The 23591-nt window shown below is 44.4% G+C and overlaps 3 protein-coding genes across 4 annotated transcripts; 2 read left to right on the top strand and 1 right to left on the bottom strand.

Annotated features, from left to right (window-relative positions):
- The first annotated feature begins 6163 nt into the window (after positions 1-6163).
- cgref1 (cell growth regulator with EF-hand domain 1) lies at positions 6164-10875 on the top strand. Of its 2 annotated transcripts, XM_056607819.1 has the most exons (8): positions 6164-6201; positions 6463-6509; positions 7119-7221; positions 7555-7605; positions 8870-8940; positions 9137-9261; positions 9477-9578; positions 10029-10869. In XM_056607819.1, exons 2-8 carry the CDS (start codon positions 6500-6502, stop codon positions 10359-10361), a joined length of 795 nt encoding a protein of 264 aa, XP_056463794.1. In that variant the 5' UTR covers positions 6164-6201; positions 6463-6499; the 3' UTR covers positions 10362-10869. The 2 variants fall into 2 exon arrangements, with proteins under 2 accessions (XP_056463794.1, XP_056463795.1); XM_056607820.1 differs by having other exon boundaries at positions 6183-6509; positions 10029-10875.
- A 291-nt stretch (positions 10876-11166) lies between these two features.
- On the top strand, positions 11167-13553 carry efcab2 (EF-hand calcium binding domain 2). Its single transcript, XM_056607341.1, has 7 exons — positions 11167-11197; positions 11490-11574; positions 11726-11798; positions 11944-12017; positions 12104-12146; positions 12253-12319; positions 12432-13553. Exons 1-7 carry the CDS (start codon positions 11173-11175, stop codon positions 12548-12550), a joined length of 486 nt encoding a protein of 161 aa, XP_056463316.1. The 5' UTR covers positions 11167-11172; the 3' UTR covers positions 12551-13553.
- On the bottom strand, positions 12380-23500 carry adpgk2 (ADP-dependent glucokinase 2). The gene is made up of 7 exons (XM_056607339.1): positions 22879-23500; positions 20882-21041; positions 18518-18708; positions 18255-18351; positions 18025-18161; positions 16286-16422; positions 12380-15635 (listed from the first exon to the last, which is right to left on the bottom strand). The coding sequence occupies exons 1-7, from the start codon at positions 23072-23074 to the stop codon at positions 15081-15083; spliced, it is 1473 nt and encodes a 490-aa protein (XP_056463314.1). The 5' UTR covers positions 23075-23500; the 3' UTR covers positions 12380-15080.
- Between the last annotated feature and the right edge of the window lie 91 nt (positions 23501-23591).

Raw genomic sequence — 23591 nt, 5'->3', positions numbered from 1 at the left:
GTTTTTACGTTCCATTTGTGGATAAGCTTTAGACTGTTGATTTCCTCCATGCACTCGGTTCCTCCCAGACCCATGCACCTGTACATGGGTCTGTGAGTACCGCATCGGTACAGTACTCACTCCTAGCCGCCTAGCCGATGCCCCGAGCTCTCCTCTCCGGGTCCGGGGTGCTCTCCGCGCTGAGAGGAATCTTTCCTGCTCCCCGTCTTCCCACTCTGCGAGGAGGAGCACTACCTTTCCCCGTCTCCGTCTTCAGTCCGCTCGTTTGCTCTTCCCTCGGAAAGAGTTTATGTTATTCGCTTTGTCCGCTCAGAGTGACAGACGGGTGCCCGGCAGACGGTACGTCCACATGGCACGGTGAAGTATGCACTCTTTGCGCAGTGGCTTGCTCCAGTCTCTGTGTGTTACCGTGTCTGCGATTCACCGCAAACTGACACGCTGCCTTTTCAGTACACGGTACCTTGGTAGTGGGGGTGGTGCGGGTGGTGTTGAGAGCGGGGAAAGAAGGGAGGGAAAAAGCCAATGGGGGGCCGTCAGGTTTTAGGGATATGCACATGCGCTGCCGGAGAGAGAGAGAGAGAGAGAGAGAGAGAGAGAGAGAGAGAGAGAGAGAGAGAGAGAGAGAGAGAGAGAGAGAGAGAGAGAGAGAGAGAGAGAGAGAGAGAGAGAGAGAGAGAGAGAGAGAGAGAGAGAGAGAGAGAGAGAGAGAGAGAGAGAGAGAGAGAGAGAGAGAGAGAGAGAGAGAGAGAGAGAGAGAGAGAGAGAGAGAGAGAGAGAGAGAGAGAGAGAGAGAGAGAGAGAGAGAGAGAGAGAGAGAGAGAGAGAGAGAGAGGCCACAGGTAGGACTACCAGAAACCCTCTCACCTCGCTCCCGCAGTGAGGAGGGGTCCACCAGATTATAGGGGACCACCTCCACCACATCATAGGGGCCCACTCGCTCGCACGCCTCATCTCACCAATTTGATTAATAAATAATTAGACCTCCACATTATTACAGGGCAACCACTAGCCCACTATGAGGTATGTTCTATGGCCCACTTCTAATCACTCCATTCTCTGAGAATTAATGAACAACTTTAACATCGTAAAACGAGCGCCCAGCGCGTCGCTCCCAGCGCGTCTCATGCGCTCCTGGCTGGAGCACAGCTCCCGCAGGTCACTGGGTTGAGTTATCACAGCGCGGAGCGGTATTCTGGCGCACATTTAGTTCCATGTTTCTAATCTTAAATCATGATCTCAGTCTGAACCTGTAGGAGTATCTCACATTAGGAAGGCCAGGTACGATTGTGTCACTTCTCTGAATAAAAAATAGAATAATTACATGCAATTAAACTAAAGGTGTAGGCCTATATATAAATAGAAAGCTAGTATCAAAATCCAAAGGAGTCCACCCACAACAGTTGACATTGACACCACTCTTACATAAGTACTGAAACATTTAGTCTGTAAAGTGCCTGTCGAGAGGGTTGTAGCCTATTTGGGATCAATAAATACGATTTCTCAAAACAGTACTGAGGATAGCTGAGGTCGTCTACACCTTTTGGTCACTGGGTTTGCCATTAACCCAAACCCATAAGAAATCAGACCCCTGTCGATCGTTGGTATTCGGTTTTGATACTTTAATACTAAAAAAAATACTAAAAAAATGATGATTAAGTAAATCAACCAACAATTTGTTGTCCCTAGTAATCACTTAGGTTGTGTGTGTGTGTGTGTGTGTGTGTGTGTGTGTGTGTGTGTGTGTGTGTGTGTGTGTGTGTGTGTGTGTGTGTGTGTGTGTGTGTGTGTGGTGCGCGCGCGCAGTTCATTGTCCAACCCGGTTTAGCTAAAGTATGATAATCATTTCGGTTCATAGTTAGGCCTAGGTCCCATTGCATTCAAGTGGATCAAAAATAGAAACCTAATTTAAAAGATTTTCATTATCATGTATTATTTGTGTCTAGTTTTTCAGGGACAATATATTCTTGCAGTGTGGAAAAAACCCACAAGAACAGATATATCCCAGCACATCTGCCATTCAAGGACTTATTTAAAACCGGATCCATACAAAATACATACAAAATCATTTCAAATAGAGATGGAATGACTGAATATAAAATATTAAAATAAGCTATGAGAGGCATATTTCGAGAGGATTAAGAAAGAGGCTTGAGGAGCAGAAGTTAAATAGAGAGATTGGTGCCCATGAGAAGAGAAAGAGAATCACGAAAAAAACCTGTGAACTCATCTGTCATCACCATGACGACCCAAAGAGAATGTTAGTGATGTTCGTTTGGCCAATATTTTGGTGGTTGAAAACGTGTGTGTGTGTGTGTGTGCGTGTGTTTGTGAGTGTGTATGTTTGTGTGTGATCATTCGTTCATGCATGCAGGTGTGTGTGTGTGTGTGAGCTTTGTATGAGTGGGTGATCAATATGAACAACATGTGTGTGAGTGAACAGCGCCCACCAGGTTAATTGGCGCCGACAGAGCAGGGAACCCGGGCCCATGAGGCCCCCAGGATGGTCAGGTATGCAATTAGTGGCTCATATATCCCGGAACCACCCTGTGTGTGGGTGTGCTTATGCGATCGTGTGCGTGTGTGTGTGTTTATGTGTGTGTGTGTGTGTGTGTGTGTGGGCATGCTTGTGCGACCGTCTGTGTGTGTGTGAGTGTGTAGGTTTGTGTGTGTGTGTGTTTAACATAACTTCCCTTCTCTCTCTAATGACCTGAAGCCCTAAAGAATTAAGCTGTGGAATGGGACAACAACCTTTCCACACAAACAGTACTCAGCTATTGTGAGGAACCTTCCTTCCATCCTTCCTACCTTCTTTCTAACCTTCATTCCCTTCATCTCTTTCAGTTTTTCTTTCTTTCCTTCTCCATCCTCTTGTCATTCTTTCTTTCTTTTATTTCCGTAGTTCTATTAAAGAATAGGTGTGCTTGGTTCAAATGTTGAATGGAAAAACGTTCCAGTAGTAGAACTGAAATGATTATCACACCAGAGACCATTTGACCACGATATCCGCCAAACATGTTACCATCCAACAAGAGATGCGGATTATGGTCACATGGCTCAGTGAAACCTCCAACTAAAAACAAAATCCCTGCCATGCCTTAAATAGTTCCCCACACCCCATTCCCTGTGTGACCCCTGCGCCCTATGGGTGTTATAGACGGTGGTTTGGTTAGGCCCCTTGTGCTTCGAAGGGGCCACAATGGCTGTTGTTATGAGGGTCCGTGTTTAGGATATCACATATAGCCGACCAGGGCTGCGTTGGCTAATGTTATTGTGCCACAGGACTGCCGCTATTGTACTGGGGGTCCAGGGTTAAAAATAGCCTGGATAGTTTTGACTATTAGCTGCAGTGGGTGGAAGCCCCTAATCCTTGTTACATAACTCAACTGGGAAAGTGACTTTGGACATGGTGTCTGTGCGTGTGTGTTGTGTGTGTGTCTGTGTGTCGCTTGCGTGGCTGTGCCCAAGACCATTTGCGGGAGACTGTCCATGTAACAGATTGTGTGTTCACGTGAGTGCACTTGGGCTATGCAAAAGACAAACAAGGACATACAGTTTTGTGACTCGCCTCAAACTGGGGCTGATGGGAACATACCGACAGCACATAAAAAAACATTTCTGGGAAACTGAAAGTCTTTGGTAATATGATTGAGTTGTATATTGTTCTCAGCAGAATGGGCACTTTGTGTCTGGTTCATAATTTTGCTCTTGTTAAGAGAAGTATGTGACATGTAACAAGTGTCAATTACTGTTCTCGGCTCAGCAAGGTAAAGGTGCTGTAGGTAAGATTAAAGAGTCCTATTCTTTTTTGTGTAATATTTAAGAAATGGCGTAGCCACCCGACAGCCATTAGTGAGGGAAATGCGCTTTGAGAATATCTGTTTTGTGTTGACTGCGCCTCCCTCTGTTAGAGCCATTTCGATTTTAGGCTCATTCGGACCATCAGATATCTCTTCTGTGATTTCCTCAGAGAATCAAACTTTCCTGTCATTCACAGGTGTGTGAAACGCAACTCAATGGCATAGAAACGTAGGGCGGGACGAGAGGGAGGGGACGTTCTTTGTCTTTTTTTGTTAAAATGTCTTGCCCTCTTCAAATCTTTTCTACCCTTTCAATTAAACAATTGCAAACCTTAATTGATAATTTATCTTTGGCCCCTGATTGTATCAAACGTTTTATCTATTACCGTCCCTTTATTTTTGAAGGCCTACATGCATAAAATGTGTGTGTTATGTTATCGAACCTCAACCCTAACCCTAACTGTGAAACTTGGACTAAAAAACACAAAAAATAATTATAACTTATCAACCCTCACTGAAGTTACATAAAATATTAACTGAAATTGCATCAATTAAAAAAAACTTGAATTGAATTGAATTGAATAGAGTTGATTGAATTGATTAAATCTTATACTTTTTATAGAAATTTAATGTAAAAGAAAATAAACAGCAAAACTGAAGAGTGTGAGAGTCTGGGCTTATTAGCGTATATCTCTGAGAATAGTCCGATGGGTCAGGTCCACGTATGTTACGGTAAATGTTTATATTAAGTTTAACTGGTGTGAAATAAGCAGTGTATCAGTCTCCAATCGCTCATACAACTAGTCTGTCACGCACACACATACACTAATGGACACTGTGTGAGCGTCAAGTCTATAGTATATGTAGTATATAATCCATCTTTTAGGGGCTTTGTCCTTTTTCACACACACACACACACACACACACACACACACACACACACACACACACACACACACACACACACACACACACACACACACAAACGCACACATATATATACACTCCCATGGAACTACATTTCCAGCCACTCATGGCAGCAATTACGGTCTAATCTCTCTTCCTGTAAGCAAGTGTCAGTGGGATGTTTTTCCACCGGTCATCTGTAAAATGAAGCGTACAGTCACGCAAACCCACCCGCACCCACACACACACACACATATGGACACATCCATGCATACACTCCCACACCCACCCACACACCCAGACACACACACACACACACACACACAACCAGACATATGGACTTACACACATGCATGCATACACACCCACACACATGCACACATACAGACACACACACACATATAGACACACTCATTCTACACAGTGGGAACTCTGGCCTCTGATGCATACATGGCTGCATGGGGAGCTAGCGTGCTATAGGATATAACCTCCAGGTGGGAGGGAGGGGTGGGGGGCAGAGTGTGTAAGATGTGTAGACATGACTTCTGCATGGTCTTCCTGCTAACTGCAGTGGGGTAACGGTCCCAGGGGGTCCAGTGTGTGTGAAAGGTTGGTTGAGTAACGCTTCATTGCTTCTGGAACTTGACCCATTTTCAGGTTGACCGGGCTCAAAACACTGTCTGTACCTAAACAAAAGTTACAGTTCACACACGTTTTCAGAAACAAACAAAATGTGTCTGTAGACCAGGGTGATTGCCCTGCTCTGTATTTCAACTCTTCACTTCTCCCTTTTCATGCATAATTATCGAATAATATGATTAAAGGATTACCGTCCTTGATTCCGCACAACTGGCGTGTGTGTGTGTGTGTGTGTGTTTGTGTGTGTGTGTGTGTGTGTGTGTGTGTCGGTCACCGGTTGGCATACAAATGTATGTATGACGCTGAGGGGAAACGAGTTGAGGGTGCGTCTATAGTGTGAAAGAAACAAATTACCCATTTGAAGCATGAGAACAGCGACATCTTTTGGTCAGACACAATCAGCGCATACATTGGCTTTTTTTCGTTCGACTTTTTTCAAACAGATTTCTTGTGTTTGAATTGGACATCAAATTTACCGTTAGCAAGACGTAGAGTAGCTCACTTTGATAGTTTGAAAGGCAAAGACCAGGGTCCTAGAAATATAGACTTGGTGGTGAACTGTGGCATCCTCTATGGTATAAACACACTATTGAGTCTGGCGTGATTGTTAATTAAATGTGTAACATTTTCTTTAAACTTTTAACGATATTAGCGACACTGGCCTGCATTTAACCGGGCATAAATCAATCCTAATTGATATATTATCGTCGACTAAATAGGCCTATGAGGCCCTTTGTTCCGGAATAACAATGAAGCACAGACGCTGAGAGAGTAACTTGTAACAGTAACGAGATCACCGTAGCACACAACTACAACAAGGACCTTCCCAGGTTTCCTTGGTGAGCTTTGAACAGAGGAGGTACGTGGCGCTGCCGGGGGAGTGGAGCAGCGTAGGACTCTTCCTCCGACATCGCCCAAGGCCCCGCACACACAAAAGGGCGCGGGCTTCCACGTGGACTCTGTCATTGACCAAAACAATTTGTGTGCGCGTGGAACCCGCGGCGGCTCGTGGCTGACGTTGCGCAGTGCGGACACTCCGTGCGTTGCGAGCGTAGCGGGACAGCGGCATTCTTCCTCTCTTTATACCCACTCTCAATTCTCTTTCTCTCTCTCTCTGAAGATTAATACACACATTGTTGGGCAGACTTTGTTCCAAGATGCTGAAAGGTAAGCCTCCCCCCCCCCCCCACACACACACACTTTGCGGTAGCATGAATTGTTTATTTCATTCATGCGTCTACACGGGTTTTGTTTAGATTGATTGTATTAGTATTACTACTGTGCAACTCCTAGCTATTCGCTTTCCGTTCTGTTTAGTTTCAACAGCTGAGATTTAGAGAGAATGTGTTTCTGCTTGTGCAGTAGATACTACGGTTGCGTTAGGATTTACCCGTGCCCTAGCAATGGGCTCGGGTTTGTAACTGTTTGTTACTGGAGAGGCAATAGTCATGCTAACATTGGTTTCCTTCTAGCATCATGCAAGGAAGAGATCTTAAAGGGGCATGATTGTTTCTTCTGTTGGACCGATAGGTAGGCTATACTATAGAAGGAAAAAAGGCTTCTGTTCGAATTTTCTACCAAGATTATAAACCCTTATTTGCATACTTTGTTCAAGCTCCTGAGTATGAGGAGCTATAGCCGACTTGATACTTGATATGGAGGCTTGATAGCTATCAAGTTACAATGGTCAAACACACCGCCTATCCAGGTGATCAAACTGTGTCGTTATCCCAGGCTTATATAAATACGTGAGGCTGAGTTGTGTGTTTGTGCCAGGCGTACCAGCTGTGCCTCACCTGGAGAGCCTCATCCCACGGCTCACGCGTCTCTGCCTGCTGGCGCACCTATGCCTGGGCGCCCGGGTGCCAGGGGCTACGAGGTATTATTTATTGGAATTGTCTTTATCTTTCATTCTTTCTTTCTTTGCTGTCCTTCTGTGTTGCCTTATCCCTTCTTCCCTAAATTTTGTCCCACATTATGATTTCACTTATATTTTTCTTTCCTCCTTTTCCCCTCCTTCCTCTTTTCCCCCCTTGTTTCCTCCCCCCCCCTTTATTTTTCTTTATTTTTTCCTTCTTTCTTTCTTTTCTCTTTCCTTCCTTTTTTTTTCTATGTTTTTTGAACGCCTTCTTAATTTTTTTTTTCACAGCCGCCACAGTGATCCCTGCTAACTGACTGTGTAATATCTTAATGTGCATTGACGTCCCCACAGAGAGGAGTCCGGTCTGGTTAACCCCCTCGGAGCCGGGGAGGAGGAGCGCAGGTGAGCAGCTGTGTGGAACAGTGCATCACTGCACCAGCCTCACACTTACACCACGTGTTCTTAAAAGTAGAAGTTAGTTATTTTTTTAACACGTAAATGTGAGGAAGCATTCAGCCTCAGTCTGAGCTAGGATGAGTTTTCTGAGCCCCCCCAAAACCAGGCACGGTGCCTGGCAAAAAGAGGCCCGTTCACGATTCTGACTTTAAGTTGGGAAAGTGAACATGACATTCGAGCAAGTCGAACATGACATGTACTTGCCCTATGGGCAAGTGCTTTGAAACCTTAGTGTCAACCCCTGCACGTTTTAGGATTCATTTTAAAATACTTTTATTTGCGTTTAAAGCCTTAAATGGCCTTGCCCCACCATACCTCTCCGAGCTGCTAAAACCCTGCACTCCTAGCCGTTCTCTTAGGTCAGCTGACCAGCTGTTTTTGGTCACATCCCGTACCAGGCTAAAACACAGAGGAGAACGTGCCTTTGCGGTAGCAGCCCCAAAATTGTGGAACACTTTGCCACTCCATATTAGACAAACTACATCCCTGTGTCTCTTTAAAACCTTGGTAAAAACGCACCTTTTTTATTTGGCCTTTGGACACTAGATGGCCTGTTGATGTGATGTAGAAGTGTTGGGTGGGTCATGTGTTTTTACTTATTTTATACTTATTTTATCTCTTTTTCTGTGTGAAGCACTTTGGAAACCCATGTGTTTGTTTAAACTGTGCTATATAAATAAAGTGGATTGGATTGGATTGGATTGTGTTCATAGTCTTATATGGACGGGCGAAAATATAAAACATTTATTACCTCTGACAATAGAGCAGGTACCCTACCAATACTTAGCAGGGTCCATCTTGGACTCAGGGTCAGATTGATGCTTTGCCACATAGTAAGTGTGTGAGGCCATGGACAGAGTGCCCTAGCGAGGTAACGCACTGGACTTTCACTGGCATGTCGGGTTCGCCGCAGTGACGTGGCCTGGCCCCTGCAGACAAAAGATCATGATAAGAGTGTGTGGACTTTAAGACCGCGGCTGTCTCGTTCACTGTGTTCAAAACATATCAGACCCACGTTGTTGTGTTTGGGGCGAGTGGGCGATGCTGATTAAGTTGTAGTGAGGTCATTTACGGTGAGCTGTGAATATTACAATGGATGGGGAAGGTTACCTGTGACCATAACACATGGCGAGTGTGATCACATAACATGAACATGTCTGCCTGTATTTAAGTCAAATGTTGTCCTGGGTGACCTGTGACTTTCTGGCAGGTTGCTGCAGAGTTACATTCAAGCGCATCTCAAAGAGGGTGAAGGATCGGATGTCAGCACATGGGAACAAGGTAAAAGTCGACACCTAGTGGTCCTTCTGTGTACAGTTCAATATTCAAACCTACATTTTGTCCATAAACATTTGCCCATCAAGGCACATTTTTAGGACATAACAGAATCAAGCAATGCCTTTTTTTGTTTGTTTGTATCTGAAGATAGTTTGTAAAAGACAAACATACATATTCCTCTCCCCTTTGTCCCTCTCAGCTGTGTTCTTCCTGTTTCATCTGTATGATTTTGATCGAAGCGGACACATCGATGGCCTAGAGATGATGAAGCTACTGTCAGACTACAATTCTCACGCGCCACTTGAAGCAAGTTCTAATGAGCCGGTAAGAAAAATCCCTATGAGGGTTGGATTACTTAGAGCATACATCAACTAAGTCTTCTTCAGATGGATATTCTGTAGTTCGTGCTTATACAATTTGTGCACACAGTGGCTCCTCCTTTTCCTGAACACCTGGGTGTTTGTGTGTGTCTCTTTGTGTGTCTCTTTGTGTGTGTCTCTGTGTGTGTTATGGTATGTGACTGTGCATCGTCTTTCCAGATTGTAACCATGGTCGATTTCTTACTCAAGACGAGGGATCTGAACCAGGATGGGCTACTAGGTCCCTCTGAGCTGCTATCTTCACCCTTGCCTTACATTCAGGTACATGTTTACACACAGTTTACACTCAGGTACACGTTTATACACATCTTACTCCCAAGAACATATTTATACACAGCTTGCTCCCAGGTACACGTTCATACACAGCTTACTCCTAGGTACATGTTTATACACAGCTTACTCCTAGGTACATGTTTATACACAGTTTACACTCTGGTACATATTTATACACATTTTACACTCAGGTAGAATTGAATACACAATTTGCACTCAGGTACAAGTTGTTACACAGTTTAAACTTCAGGGGTACAAGTTATTACACCGTTTACACTCAAGTACAAGCTAATACACAGTTTACCCTGTGGTCCATGTTTATACACATTTTACCACCAGGAACAAGTTAATACACAGTTTACAATCATCTAAATGCTGACATATGGGTACAAGTCTTCTCTTGTGGACTAATATAATCCCACTTCCAACCTTACGAAGGATTCTGACGACGAGGCTTTGCAGCAAGGGGAAGTGGCGGTCGAGGAGAAGCTGGTGGCGCCTGAAGACAGCTTGAAGACAGGAGGTGAAGAGCTGAAGAAGGAGGCGGAGGAGGAGGAGATTCAGCCAGGAGGAGAGCATGAAGATAACACTCACCGGGAGAAAGAGGTTGGGCATAAGGAAGAAGTGCCCCTCGATCAGGTTTTAGAGGACAACGAAAGGGAACAGAAGGAACTTGATGAACTACAAATCCAACAAGCCCCTGCTCCAGTGGAACAGGGCGAGGGACCACAACAAGGAGTATTAGTGCACCATGGACAACCAGAGATGTGAACAAGAACTAACACGCAAGGACCCAAACACACCTAGCCTAGCTCTGCCCTGAAGAATTAGCAGAATGAATAAAGTGTAAGCTTTCTGTGACTCAAGGGACAACAATCACAATAACAAGTCCTTTAGTGCTTCTGGTCCATCAGGTAGACAAACGGACACTGAGTTGTTCCTCATAACGATGGTGCCGAGACAAGAGCTAATTCACTAGTTCACAGGTTTGGTGTATAGATAGATACTCTTCATTATTATGTCTCCATCAGAGATGGAATAATAAACAATCATTAAATGAAGTAAATCTCAATTTGTTATGGTAAATTACGGTTAAACCAACATCACAAAACAAGCAATGCAATATTTGTACCCTTAAGAAAATAGTTTTTAAGATCCTAAAAATGAGGGCGTAATTTAGGAATATAATTGAACTTAATTATGCCTGTTTATGTCCATACTTTTGTTAATAAAAGTTTATTTTGGAAAATGATGTCTTTCTGTAATAAAATATATTTAAAACCCTTCTCCTTGTAGGCTTGTCTTCATTGAGATTCTGAAGTAAGCTATATATAAACCTACATCCCTATAAAATTCGGTGGCTGACTAAAAAGTAAATTTTACCATTGAAGTAATCTGATTTGTGCAGACAAACGTTATCCCAACTATTTTAAGGTAATGCTGCATTTCCAGCGAAGGTAGAATAGTCAAAAGTCGGTAAATCAATTAAAAAATAAAAACAACCACCAGGGGGAGTAGTTTACACATAATTCAGACCAGCATCGTTTTAGGGTCTCTATAGCAACAGACAGTATACTCAAACATGGCTGACGACAGGGAACGGGCAGGTGCGTAAAAGTACAATTGATATAGGCTTATAGGTTTATTGTCAACAATGCTAACTTATATTGGCTTTTCTAGTGGTATTCTTTAAGGAGACATAGGGCCACAAAAATAGATCAAGTTTCCACAATTTCACCTTGTAACGTGTAAAATAACATGGACACCAATTAGTCAAAATACCGTCAATTTATTGAGAACAAATGCAAATTATTTCTCGATCAAATGTGTCATTATTTATTTGGGTTATTATTTTAAATGATGCTTTTTAAATGTTATTTCCCTCTGCTCTGGAGCCAGAGATCCTGGTGACAGGGGTCCACAAGAGGATCAACGATGCGTTTCAAGTGTTTGATCACGACCTGAACAAGACGGTCGATGTCAGGTGTGTTTATTTAACCTGGAGGAACCTGCACATTTCTCCTTACATCAGTCTGGTTCTTCAGGCCGATCGGTAGTAAATATACATATAGGCCTACATATATATATATATATATATATATATATATATATATATATATAGTCTGCATTTATAGGGAGATCGGTGCCATTGTTCGTTCTCTGGGCTGCTTCCCCACTGAGGCAGAGCTGCTTGATATCATAGATGAGGTGAGAACTTCCGTCCGTCCAACTGTTCTATCCTAATCTATATCTTATGTCTAATCTTTAATCATGCTGACAGTTGGTTTCATACTGCTTGGACAGTCATAGCATACAAAGTATATTGAACAGCGACCACATTCTGTTACTAAAGGTGGAAGAACCCAATGGATTCATCTGCTTTGAGAGGTTCCTCCCAACAATGAGTAAAATACTTATGGAGAACAAGTAAGACCAGAAGACCCCATCATGTAGTAGCGACACCAAATGCTGTGTTAAGGATTCCCATGACCAAACTGTGTGCGTTTGTGTAGGTTCCGCCCCATACCCGAGGACACGCTGCTTAAGGCGTTTGAGGTAAGCCAGTTCCTCATATTCTATTATTACCATAATATATATATGATCCACATGCCTATAGATGTGATCCATCAGTATATATGGAGAAAGATCCTTTGTTTTCCAGGTTCTTGATCAACAGAAGAAAGGACACCTGGAACCGAATGAACTGACAGAGTACATGAGACAGGGAGGTAAAGCCTGCTAGTTCAACTCTACCAACACAATCCCTACTGGGACGCAAACACGCAAACAATTGGCTTTCTCTTCATAGGTGTGTGTGTGTGTGTGTGTGTGTGTTGGTAGATGAACCTTTCACCCAGTTGGAGATGGAGGAGATGCTGTCTTCAGCGGTGGAACCTGACTCCAATCTTATCTACTACAAAGACTTTGTCAATATGATGGTGCTGGATGGGGAGAGATGATTTCACAGCATTTTGATCTCATCTTTTATACGTTTGAACTAATATGTCAGCATTAGAACCATCAGAAAGATTAATCGATTTGGAAACCCAATTTACGACTTCTGAAGGTTATTTACGATAATACGGACACATTTATATATAGATATATATGGTTTAAAAGATTAATGTACTTTTATAACGCATACTAATATCACACCAACAGAATTTCTCAACATTTGATGGGTTTGTGGAATATCAAGTCATGGTGCGGAAAAACAAGTAAATGAAACATTGACTTATTCATGAGCAAAACACACTTTATATTAACATAACGTTTGCATGCATGTAATGCTGAACCCCAACTGTGGAACATGTATGACTCAATGAATGATCTGTAGATTGATATGTTAATGAGCACATAAAACCAATCCCATGCATGTTAAAGACATGCATGACAACTTAAATTCACAGTAAAAACCTGGACAATAATTCTTTACTTTCCGGGACAATGCAGGAAATGGAGGATATCAGCAACGAAAAAAAGCATGAAACTCTCAAGACATTCCCTTTTTATACAACGCCGCCAAATACAGAAGACATAAAATATATGCCCTCAGCATCATCCAAGGACAGAAACCAAAACAAAGTTCATCACACACACACACACACAAACACTAGGCTTCCCTAAAAATAGATTTAGAAAAGACAACACAAGATGCCCTAAACTTAAAGCCTGACCCTTAAACATGGAGCAAAGCTTCCATATCATTACCAAGATTCTATCGTTACAAGCAACCACAAGGAGATTTTCATACATTTTCTAATTAAGTGAAAAACTCAAAAGGTTATCAAACAAAAGAGGTGAAAAGGGTATACCTTTGAATTTATTTAATGGGTTGTAGTTTAGCAATGGAATGTTAAATTCCCTAGCTTTGGTAAGATGTCAAGAATGCCATGGATTTCATTGAAGAATACCTGTAATAAATAGAGCTAAAGATCGACCGCTATGCTAAATATCCTCCGGTCCAAGTATCCTAAATCACATGAAAGTAAGTCCATTTGAATGACTACAGCCAAGCCACATTCATGAGGAATGCTATTTATTCGTGGTAGTCCCTGAGAAGCAAGGCAAACAGTTAAAGGGGCTCGCATGTTGCCCCAACAAACACCAACATTGGAACCTATTGGCTGGAGGTCTTCCAATTAGCGTTGTTGAATAGGCATTGGCCAACATGCTTAAAGGTGGGGGCTTGTTGTGTTTGTTGGGGCAGTGTGCTGGCACCTTAAGATAGGAAGACATGAAGGGAGGCAGTGGCTTCGAACTGAAAATCATGCGGCTCCATCCCACTTGATTTCACACAGAAATCATGTGAGCTCGAACAACAGCTAGTCTTCCTCTTGGTGTTAGGTCAATTTAAAAATGTGACGATGCCTACACAGAAACATCTGATATGGTTTGATTGTGCATATATCATTTGGCAGAGCACTATGGTCCAAGTGGTTCCTATGATGGTTATGTGGATTCAAGTCAAACCCCCCTTCACACCAACTAGCTTTCCGCTCAACTATGCGGCGTCTGGAAGTACAGACTGCACTGGAATCAAGAGAGGAAAACAAAAATATCACAATGGCCTTTAGTTTATCCAGCCACGAAGCTGCTGTGGACATCGCAGTTTATTTGGTCCTTGAAGAGTTAAACCCATGGGTAAAAGCAACCCATAAATGACAGAGGTAGAGGGGTTACTTCGGACATCATAGTAAGCCATAAACAGTTTTCTGTTCACGCCATTCTTGAATTATTGCACTGAAAACGGGGATCAATGACAGTTCCTTTCATTCTACACACAAAAATGCATACATTGACCTGAAATCCAACACTTCACATACTAAGGGAAGGCTCTTACTGGGTGATGGAAAATTAAGACTATTGGAAAATCGACACCTATTCAGACAAGCATCGCATCAAAGACTGTTACGCGGGGCTCTATTATAAAACATACACTTAAAAAGTATACTGTCAGACAGCAGGGATCTCTCTTCCATCTTATATTTATGCATATGGTGTGGTGACTGAGCTTTTACTCATGACTTTGGACTTAAGGAATTAATAGTCGAACTGGGACTTGCAACTACTATGCATCGAATAGTGCCGTTTTGTCGATTGAATGAAATATCCCCCATTGTTACAAATTCTATTTGGCCCCAAATGTCTCTCCACTGGGCTTGCACAGATGAACTGCAAAATTAGATCCGGTTAAATTTTCTCTTGAAGTATAAATAATAGACCCCCCCCCCCCCAGGCTTTCTACCTCCGTTTTACAAACAAACAAACAAGAGGACTTTGCAAGATCATACAAAGAACTCATCCAGAGGTCACAAACAGTCATTTTTGGCATTAGCTTCTGAGGAGAGGTGCCATTAGCCTGGCCAAACGCAGTCGCCTAGAAACGCCGTCAAACATCGATCCGTCCAGGTTCCCTAAAACACCAGAGGGCGCCCACTTCTTCGACACGCAGCAAGTATTACAAGAGAAGCCTTCCGTGGCGCTGCTCTAGATCTGCAGCACCAGCCCGGCGGCTGAGACGTTGTCCCCGCCACCGGCGGTCTGGTACACCTCGGTGCACACCAGCACGGGGGCCACGCAGACCTGGTAGTCGTCCTCGTGCCAGCAGCTGACCGGCCGGCTCTCGTCCACGCTGATGCGCTGGCTGCCCTCCTGGCGGCTGACGGAGAACGAGTCGTCCATGATGAGGCGCGCCTTGCTGGGGTCGATGTCCGGGGAGCCGCACACGTGGCGGTTGGCCGTGAGCGAGGCCTTGGCGGTGGCCGACATGGTGTTCTTCCACTGGGAGCCCTGGGTCACGATCATGGCCTGGAAGGCCAGCGTGTGGACGTGCAGCCGGGTCAGCCGGCGGCGGCCCGTGGCGCTGGCCGCTCCCCGGTCGCCGGCCCGGTGGTGCTGATTGAGGAGGCTGTAGAGCTCCCTCATCTGGTCCAGGACGGTGGCCACGCGGGGGTTGGGGTCCGAGAGCACGGTGATGTTGGAGCCCTTCAGGAGGCTGAGCAGGTTGGGCAGCTCCTGTTCGTTCATTCCCAGAGAGTTGGCCTGGAGGAGCAGGAAATCAGTGTCACACTATCGATACGGTTGATTCAGATCAAAACCATCTCATGGGAGGCACAGACCCACATGTATACACTATAATTTAATGCAGGCGCCAAAAATGTCCGGGAGCAAACTTAATATTCTCAAAGCCCTTTGAGAGGCTACACAAAAATAATGTACTTGACTTGAATGTAACATTAAGCCAATTCAAAACCCAGGGACACTGTAATGTCTGAACAAACTGGGTTTCCTAGTTGAGGTAGCAGAAGAAATATAGTAATCTCTGATCCAGCAGTCCTAATATGTTTAGGAAAATGTCTGGGGGGAGAAGGCACAAAGCCTGGTCCAGAAAACAGATCTGCAAGGGGTGGAGTTACGTATGGGTTCCAGTTTCTGTCTATTCTACCAGAAAATGAAACCCAGATGAAGATTTCAGGAGGGGACTGTGGAAAAATATGATGCGAAAAAAAGTGAAACGCCCCATTGCCTAAGTCTTCGTTTGTGCCACTACAAAGATAGCAAAGTAGAATGTCCTGCCCTTATGTTCCCAAATGAAGGGCATCGTCTTTCCGTTTCGCCCTTCAATCTATAAATATCTTATGGCCGTGGATTCTTGTCAATGTGTGTGTGGGCATGGTTCAAATTCTACATACGTTCGGGACCACCAGGTTGAGCAAGTCCTTCATCAGACCTTCATCCACGAAACTGGCCATTTCAAAATGGATGCCCGTCTGAGCGGACGAGGAGGACATCATGTCTGCCAGCTGGGAGAGGAGAGCTGCTCTCTCCGCTGTTGAGAAGAGGGAAGAACAGAACAAGGGACGGTTGATTGGGACACAGAGTTTGAGAAGAACAGAGGAAGTTAAAAGAAGCTGCCTCAGAGTGTCAAACTGATTTTAGAGTGTAATTCGTCAGCGCTTTTATCAGATTGCCAAATGTTGAAAATGTTATTGTGGTACTGGTTAAAGAGGGGAGGAACCAGCGTGTGAATGAGGGAGTGGAAGAGGGAAGTGACAGATAGCAAGTCAGTTGGGGACAATGGACAAATGAAAACAACATGACTAGTCTCTCTCTAATCTCTTATCTAAACAGTCTGGGCTTGAATCAGCAGTCATTTGGCAAGGCTGAATGCCACCCTGGGAATACAACACAAGTGGAGGACCGACCGACACACCGCAATGACACTGTGGGAGTGTGTGTGGATGATGGCGGGTTTGAGTCTTTTTGGACTCAGGGCTGGGTGAGGTTGCACAATGAGTAATCAGTGTGCACAGGTCAATCCAGCCGTATCCAAACACACTCAATAAGTTCTGCCAGATGGCAACAACGCCAGGCCATGTATCATTATCAGACCTTACAATAAACTGGTCTTTCAACATCACTAGTGCCACCCTGCGTGCGAGTGTGGTAGCCACCTAGGTTGAGTGTGGTAGCCCCCTAGGTGGAGTGTGGTAGCCCCCTAGGTGGGGTGTGGTAGCCACCTAGGTGGCGTGTGGGGAGCCACCTTGGTGGATTGTGGGGTGCCACCAAGGTGGATTGTGGGGTGCCACCAAGGTGGATTGTGGTAGCCACCTAGGTGGATTGTGGGGTGCCACCTAGGTGCGGTGTGGTAGCCACCTAGGTGGAGTGTGGGGTGCCACCTAGGCGGGCTGTGGTAGCCACCTAGGTGGGGTGTGGTAGCCACCTAGGTGGAGTGTGGGGTGCCACCTAGGCGGGCTGTGGTAGCCACCTAGGTGGGGTGTGGTAGCCACCTAGGTGGGGTGTGGTAGCCTCCTAGGTGGGGTGTGGTAGCCTCCTAGTTGGGGTGTGGTAGCCACCTAGGTGCGGTGTGGTAGCCTCCTAGTTGGGGTGTGGTAGCCTCCTAGTTGGGGTGTGGTAGCCTCCTAGTTGGGGTGTGGTAGCCACCTAGGTGGGGTGTGGTAGCCTCCTAGTTGGGGTGTGGTAGCCACCTAGGTGGGGTGTGGTAGCCACCTAGGTGGGGTGTGGTAGCCACCTAGGTGGAGTGTGGGGTGCCACCTAGGTGCGGTGTGGTAGCCACCTAGGTGGAGTGTGGGGTGCCACCTAGGTGGGCTGTGGTAGCCACCTAGGTGCGGTGTGGTAGCCTCCTAGTTGGGGTGTGGTAGCCACCTAGGTGGGGTGTGGTAGCCTCCTAGTTGGGGTGTGGTAGCCACCTAGGTGGGGTGTGGTAGCCTCCTAGTTGGGGTGTGGTAGCCACCTGGGTGGGGTGTGGTAGCCTCCTAGTTGGGGTGTGGTAGCCACCTAGGTGCCGTGTAGCACTGTAGCAGGAACTTGGCTACGCACTCAATATCCAATTATTTCCCCTTTTCACGAAACATCCCCAAAAGTACCAGTCAAAGTATTTCCACAAGCTCGTAGAGCCTTCTCATCTCACCTGGCTTAAAGGGGAAATTGTCCATCATCTGCAGCCCCCCCACCACCAGAAGATCAGGGTCGAAATCTCGAAGTTTCTCTGCAAAGTCATCCATGGAGTCCAGGTAGGGGTTATGGTCATCACTGTGGACTATGTACCTGTCGACACCAAATGTGTGAAAACGGGATGCACTACATCTACTACATCAGACGCTTGGTAATACAGCCCGGTACAGTGCCGGCGTGTCCTACCTGTTGGCCCTTCGGGAGGTGTAGGGGCCCCAGCTGGCCCCAGCGGGGTACTCGAGGATCAGGTGGATGTCTGGCTCCTCCACTACATTACCGGCCACTAGCGAGACACAGGGAGCAGGGCATGAAAACCGGGTGGAGGCTAACGTTACTCTGCGGCATGCATGGGAGGCCGGGGGGGGGAGGGGCCAGAGTTCAACTCGAATAAAATCGTCCGCTGTTAAATGAGTCAACGTGCAACTGAGGAATGGTAGGCATGCGCTTACCCATGATGTGCTGGGACAGGACCTCGGTAAAGTCCGGGCTGAAGGTTCCCCCTAGCAAAACGTCACAGCCCTCGTTTGCCATGCGACCTGCCATCACGGGGGCGTTTCCACCCACTGCCCATCGGTTGCCGGGCAACCCCCGAGAGGTTTCCACCAGCTCGCTGAAGAGTGTTTTATTCATCACAAAACGCCTGGAAGGGTGAAAGAAAGGGGGTCAGTGAAACAACTTGATGATTGAAAGACCAGAGGTTTGGTAGTTTAGATCTTATCTTAATGCTTTTCATGAAAGGTTAACTGTTTTACTAAGGAATTCAACCGACTTCAGAACCTTGGTTTACCCTTAATGCATTCCGATACCAAGCAAAGGCACCCGTTAGAAATCCCTGGCAGGCTGGCACACACAGAACAGGATTATAGAGTGGGCTAATCTGTAACGACCTCGTTAATTTTCCATCTTAAATACCACGGTAGGTTCTACAAAGTCTGGGGGGTTTTTCCTTTGTGTAAAAGGAAAATGTTCACAATTAAGTATGCTGGACTACAGATTTGAGATGTATCTGAGCTGACAGCAGAACATTCCTCTACAGCTTCAACATGACTGTGCATGAAGATGGAAAAGGTTTGTATATACAGGAAATATGACAATATGAGGTAGCAAAGACAATAGCAAAGTCAACCCTCCCAAGATAAATAACACTGTGTTTACATACTCTGTGAACTATGGGCGTATGAACATATTAAAGGGATGCAGGAAAGAATACTGAGTGACTACAGGGGTGGAGCATGACAGCATGGGGTTCATTTTTCAAAGTTATAATATTATAAGATTAGGCATTTAGCTACAAACAGTTGGGTTTAGGTACACCCAACTATAATATTCTCTGTCTATGACTTCCAAATATTTCCTAACAAGCTTAGTGACGGGAATGTCTCACAAAATAGGCATGAGTTGATCCAATGTTGTGCTAAGCTGAGAAATGCTAAATGATCCTTAAATCCATTTTGTTCCATATCTAAAATGTTTGGTTACGTTCTTCAGTATAATGAGACCATCAATCGTCAAGGCAGTTCAACGACGACGCTTATTACGATTCAAAAAGAGGATGGGGGGGTGGTAGTTGCCAAGAAGAGACTCTCCAGTAAAAGCACCGCAGGGCGGTCACATGCTCAGACGATCATTTACAACCAGCTCTATTACACAGATCCCAAGTCTCGTCGGTCTGCTGCCTTTAGATATAAGCCAGAAGCACTTCATTAGTCCTCAACGTTGTGAGCCAATAAAATGCGATTATCAGTAAGAATAAATAACAATGTTCATTTCAGGTTGTTGTTCTTTCATGCCCCATATCGAGGAAGAGGATCTGAGCCGTGTTGGGTGCTGAACGGAGCCCTAAATAGCATGAGAGGAGGAGGACTTATGGCGATTGCTGCAGAACATACACTTGCCCCTGTAAATGCCAAAGTGCCACGAGTGTCAGTTTAGCTGTTCTTTTTTTAGATGGTAAACAGGCTGCTGCTGTGCCTATGCATCGTTCATCATCGACATTGCACACGGATGGTAATACACTGATGGAAGATTGCACACATTATAGATGGGTGGCTAGATACAAACAAAACACGCACAGAGGAAGGACGAAAGTGCCATGGAAACCGAACAACAGAGGGATTTCCTTGGGACGGAAAGTGAAATTTGTATTTCGTTGAGTTTATTGACCCTTGAGCCTTTTCACTGAACCGTGCATGCCAGTGAGGCCAAGACTGTCCGAAAGAAACATGAAAATAAAAACCTCTATTCTGTGCATTTCCAACCATTATGAGTACTATGTATTGAGCCCTAAACTAATACTATTATTATCAATGTCCTGGCTACAGTATAGTGCCCCTAAAGGGAACCGGTTACCCTGCCTACCAGCAGAGGACACTAGCAGGGCTGAATGATATGGCAAAAAACTAATCATATTGCGATATGACTCAGCATTAGTGGGACAGAATAGATCATTTTTGCCTTACTATTTTCAAGGGCATCTCATTCATAATGGGATCATACATTTACCCCAAATAATTGCAACTCCTGCGATTTGGATATTGCAATTGGCCATATTGGGATTTCAATATTATTTTGATTAGTTGTTCAGTCCTAGTTACTAGATGGTTGATTAGCAAACAAGGCCGATGTAGGATCTCAGTCCGATCTGAGCATGATGAGCACTGCAAGTCATTTCACAGCACACCACTTCCCCTTTTCTTTTTTTTTACAAATCACACTACACACGCACGCAGTTAGTTTTTTGGATAAGTTTCATTGGTTAGCCAAAAAGAAGATCAAAACATACCATGTCATAAGTTAGTGGTTCAAATACTCACTCTGAAGCGGCTCCCGGTGCAAAGAAATAGGCGAAGCTCTGGGCAAGCTGTTGGGCGTTCTCGATGGAGTCATGGTGCAGGGGCTGGTTGGTGCTGGACAGCCCCATCTCATTCATCAGTGATACTCCATCCACTAACAGGTCCACGCACCCACCGAAACCTGCAGGGAAACCAAGCAAAAAGATTTGAGCAACATTTTGGTAACTTGCATTGCCTTGAGGCATTGAGGGCTTTGGAAGAAAACACTTTTTAATTCCCTGTGAAAAGTATAAATTATACAGCTGTTATTGAAGCTGTTGGAATTGCAATAGGTCTCTTCACTTGCCAAGGGCATGGGAATGTTAATTAGTATGCAAATGCTAACCGTCGCTTCGTCAACAAGGTTCGGCTTTGACTCAAGTTAGGGATTGACATTATCTTATCAATCTTGCGTAACCAGAAGCTGAACTCTGTGCATTGCAGGGACCTGACAAATGCTATAGATTAGTAATGGTTTTATGAACTAATTCGTTACGGAACAATAAAAAGCAATACATTGGTAAACCAAGCCTCCTCTCAGAACCAGGCTGGACCACAAGCCCGTAGCATACAGCAAATAAAAACATCAACAATGATTAGATGAGTAAAGAGTGAGTAAACCAAGACAGATTGAAGCAGTGATACAATAATCCAGGTTGTGTGGGGGTGGATATGAGTTTAAGGTGGGGGGATGTGAAAAAACACTATCTTTGCTCTTAGAAACAGAGCAAAGTTGTAAATATCTTGTCAGATTGCATTCAGTCCGCATTCTTGGGTAGGGCAGTCCTCAAAGAGAGAGTCAACAATTGGTGAAAGGTCAATTGTCTTAGTCAAGGTGGTCAAGGAGCGTTTCAATTCCATTCAAAAAGCTTTATGGCACGACCATTGTTGTGAACAGTATTACCGATGCATTATTTATCTTTATTTTTTATACCTGATGGAAGTATGTTTCCTTTCCCTACAAGAGTTTTCTACTTTGTCAATGCATATTAATTAAAAAAGTATTCATATATATATTTTCTTATAATATATGTATAGATTTATTATCTTCAAACCAGAACATGTGGTTTTCGGTTCTCATTGTTTTTAGTAGTTTAATGTTGCAACAATGTTGGTACTTAAGGGGTTAATTCCTGAAGGCAAATAGACGAGCAATGACTCAGCATTTATCCCAGAACTCGAGGAAATCATTCTGAATTCACAACATTGAGAATGCAGGTCAGAAAAGGTGATTAACGTGAGATTGATTTGTAATCAAGATGCATTTGATGACATTGTATAGCACTCAAACCTTTTAGGTTGGGTTGGAGGAGTAAAGGTGGAAATGATGTAGTAGCTGTGTGTGTCATGGTCCAAATGATACAATTAAATAGTGATAAGATCTAGTCAGCTGATTAGACATTTGACAAAGAACTCAATGCGCTGATTTTTAAATATTGTTTAGACATTTTGAGACCATTTTTTTTTAAACGATAAATCTAAAAACAACTCCAGTGTATGGGTTTTTCAACTGCAAATTATTCAAATAATTACAATGCAATTAAGTTAACGGGACTTTCGTTTGCAGCGCAATGTGGATACAACCAATGTAGAGTTGGTTCAGTTTTAATCAATATTATCCGTGTTTACTTATTATTACATCCCCCAAAACCGGTTAATGCAACCACTTCAACGCCATCTAACCGGGTCAAGAGTCAGACTAGTTTTGAATACATCAAGAGGAAACGATGCGGAGACTACGCTTCATGCCCTGCATCGTTGGGTTACAATGTGTTGTCGATTTACTAACGCTGCTATAACGTTATTCTATTACTCGAACGGGACGGATAGACCCAATAATAAGAAAACGAATATAAATGAAGTAAAAGAAAACGATATTCATCGAATACAATAGTATTCAATGAATAGACAGGTAATTGCCATCATTGGCTATAAGTCAACGTATTACTGCCCGTTAAAGGCTCTTCTCCTCCACTTACCAATCGCCACTTTGGGTCGAGCTCTGATATCAATGCCCACTTTGCGCTCCGCTCGTAGCAACGACGACAGGACGTTGTCCAGCCGGTCATCTAGCAACGCGTCCGGGGGTGTTCGGAACGTGTAAGCCAGTATTAAAACCAAAATGGATACAAAGGAGCCATACTTCATGAACGAAGAGCCGTTCACCCCCTCCATGTCGACTAGCTGGCTGCTAGCATCGCTCTGAACATCAGTGCGTTCTAGAATCTACTACCAAGCTTACCGCTGAGGGGCGGGGGGTGTGGCGTTTGTTTCCTCTAGCGCTAGTACCGTTTGACAACCAAGTGGGCGGATCTTAAATGAAACAAGTACGTTATAAGATAAACAGTAGAAGAAAAAAATGAAAACACACTTTTCAAAAATACATTCGTATATTTCCACCGTGTAAGGACAGCACTGGGTCCAAGTGCTGAAGCGCCGGTAAATCGAACGAGAAAGTCTAGTTTCTACGGCGAAGGGGGCGTGTTTGTCGTTATAGACAACAAGCCGGAAATGACTTTCATCATTTTAGTTGCGTGAAACCGAACATGATGGCGCATGACGGCCTTTAATTGCTTGGCATCAACTACTCATCCGAATCCTATAAACTATTGACAGGGGGTCACGTCACACATGTAGTGTAGAAGTTTGCAGTAAACATGAACTTTCACCTTGTGTTGGCTCACACAGATAA

Source organism: Gadus chalcogrammus, chromosome 14 (assembly GCF_026213295.1).
Source record: "Gadus chalcogrammus isolate NIFS_2021 chromosome 14, NIFS_Gcha_1.0, whole genome shotgun sequence".
NCBI classification, from domain to species: Eukaryota; Metazoa; Chordata; class Actinopteri; order Gadiformes; family Gadidae; genus Gadus; species Gadus chalcogrammus.
Note: the sequence above shows the minus strand (reverse complement) of the source record. Positions and strands in the feature narration are given on the sequence as shown.

Coding starts and splice junctions, on each gene's coding strand:
- cgref1 (XM_056607820.1), top strand. Junction 7,222..7,554: donor CGGGTGCCAGGGGCTACGAG/GTATTATTTATT, acceptor ACGTCCCCACAG/AGAGGAGTCCGGTCTGGTTA. Junction 7,606..8,869: donor GCCGGGGAGGAGGAGCGCAG/GTGAGCAGCTGT, acceptor ACTTTCTGGCAG/GTTGCTGCAGAGTTACATTC.
- efcab2 (XM_056607341.1), top strand. CDS start 11,173: ATGGCTGACGACAGGGAACGGGCAG. Junction 11,198..11,489: donor TGACGACAGGGAACGGGCAG/GTGCGTAAAAGT, acceptor CTCTGGAGCCAG/AGATCCTGGTGACAGGGGTC. Junction 12,320..12,431: donor AGAGTACATGAGACAGGGAG/GTAAAGCCTGCT, acceptor GTGTGTTGGTAG/ATGAACCTTTCACCCAGTTG.
- adpgk2 (XM_056607339.1), bottom strand. CDS start 23,074: ATGGAGGGGGTGAACGGCTCTTCGTTCATGAAGTATGGCTCCTTTGTA. Junction 18,709..20,881: donor GCACCGGGAGCCGCTTCAGA/GTGAGTATTTGA, acceptor TCACCCTTCCAG/GCGTTTTGTGATGAATAAAA. Junction 18,162..18,254: donor ACCTCCCGAAGGGCCAACAG/GTAGGACACGCC, acceptor TGGTGTCGACAG/GTACATAGTCCACAGTGATG.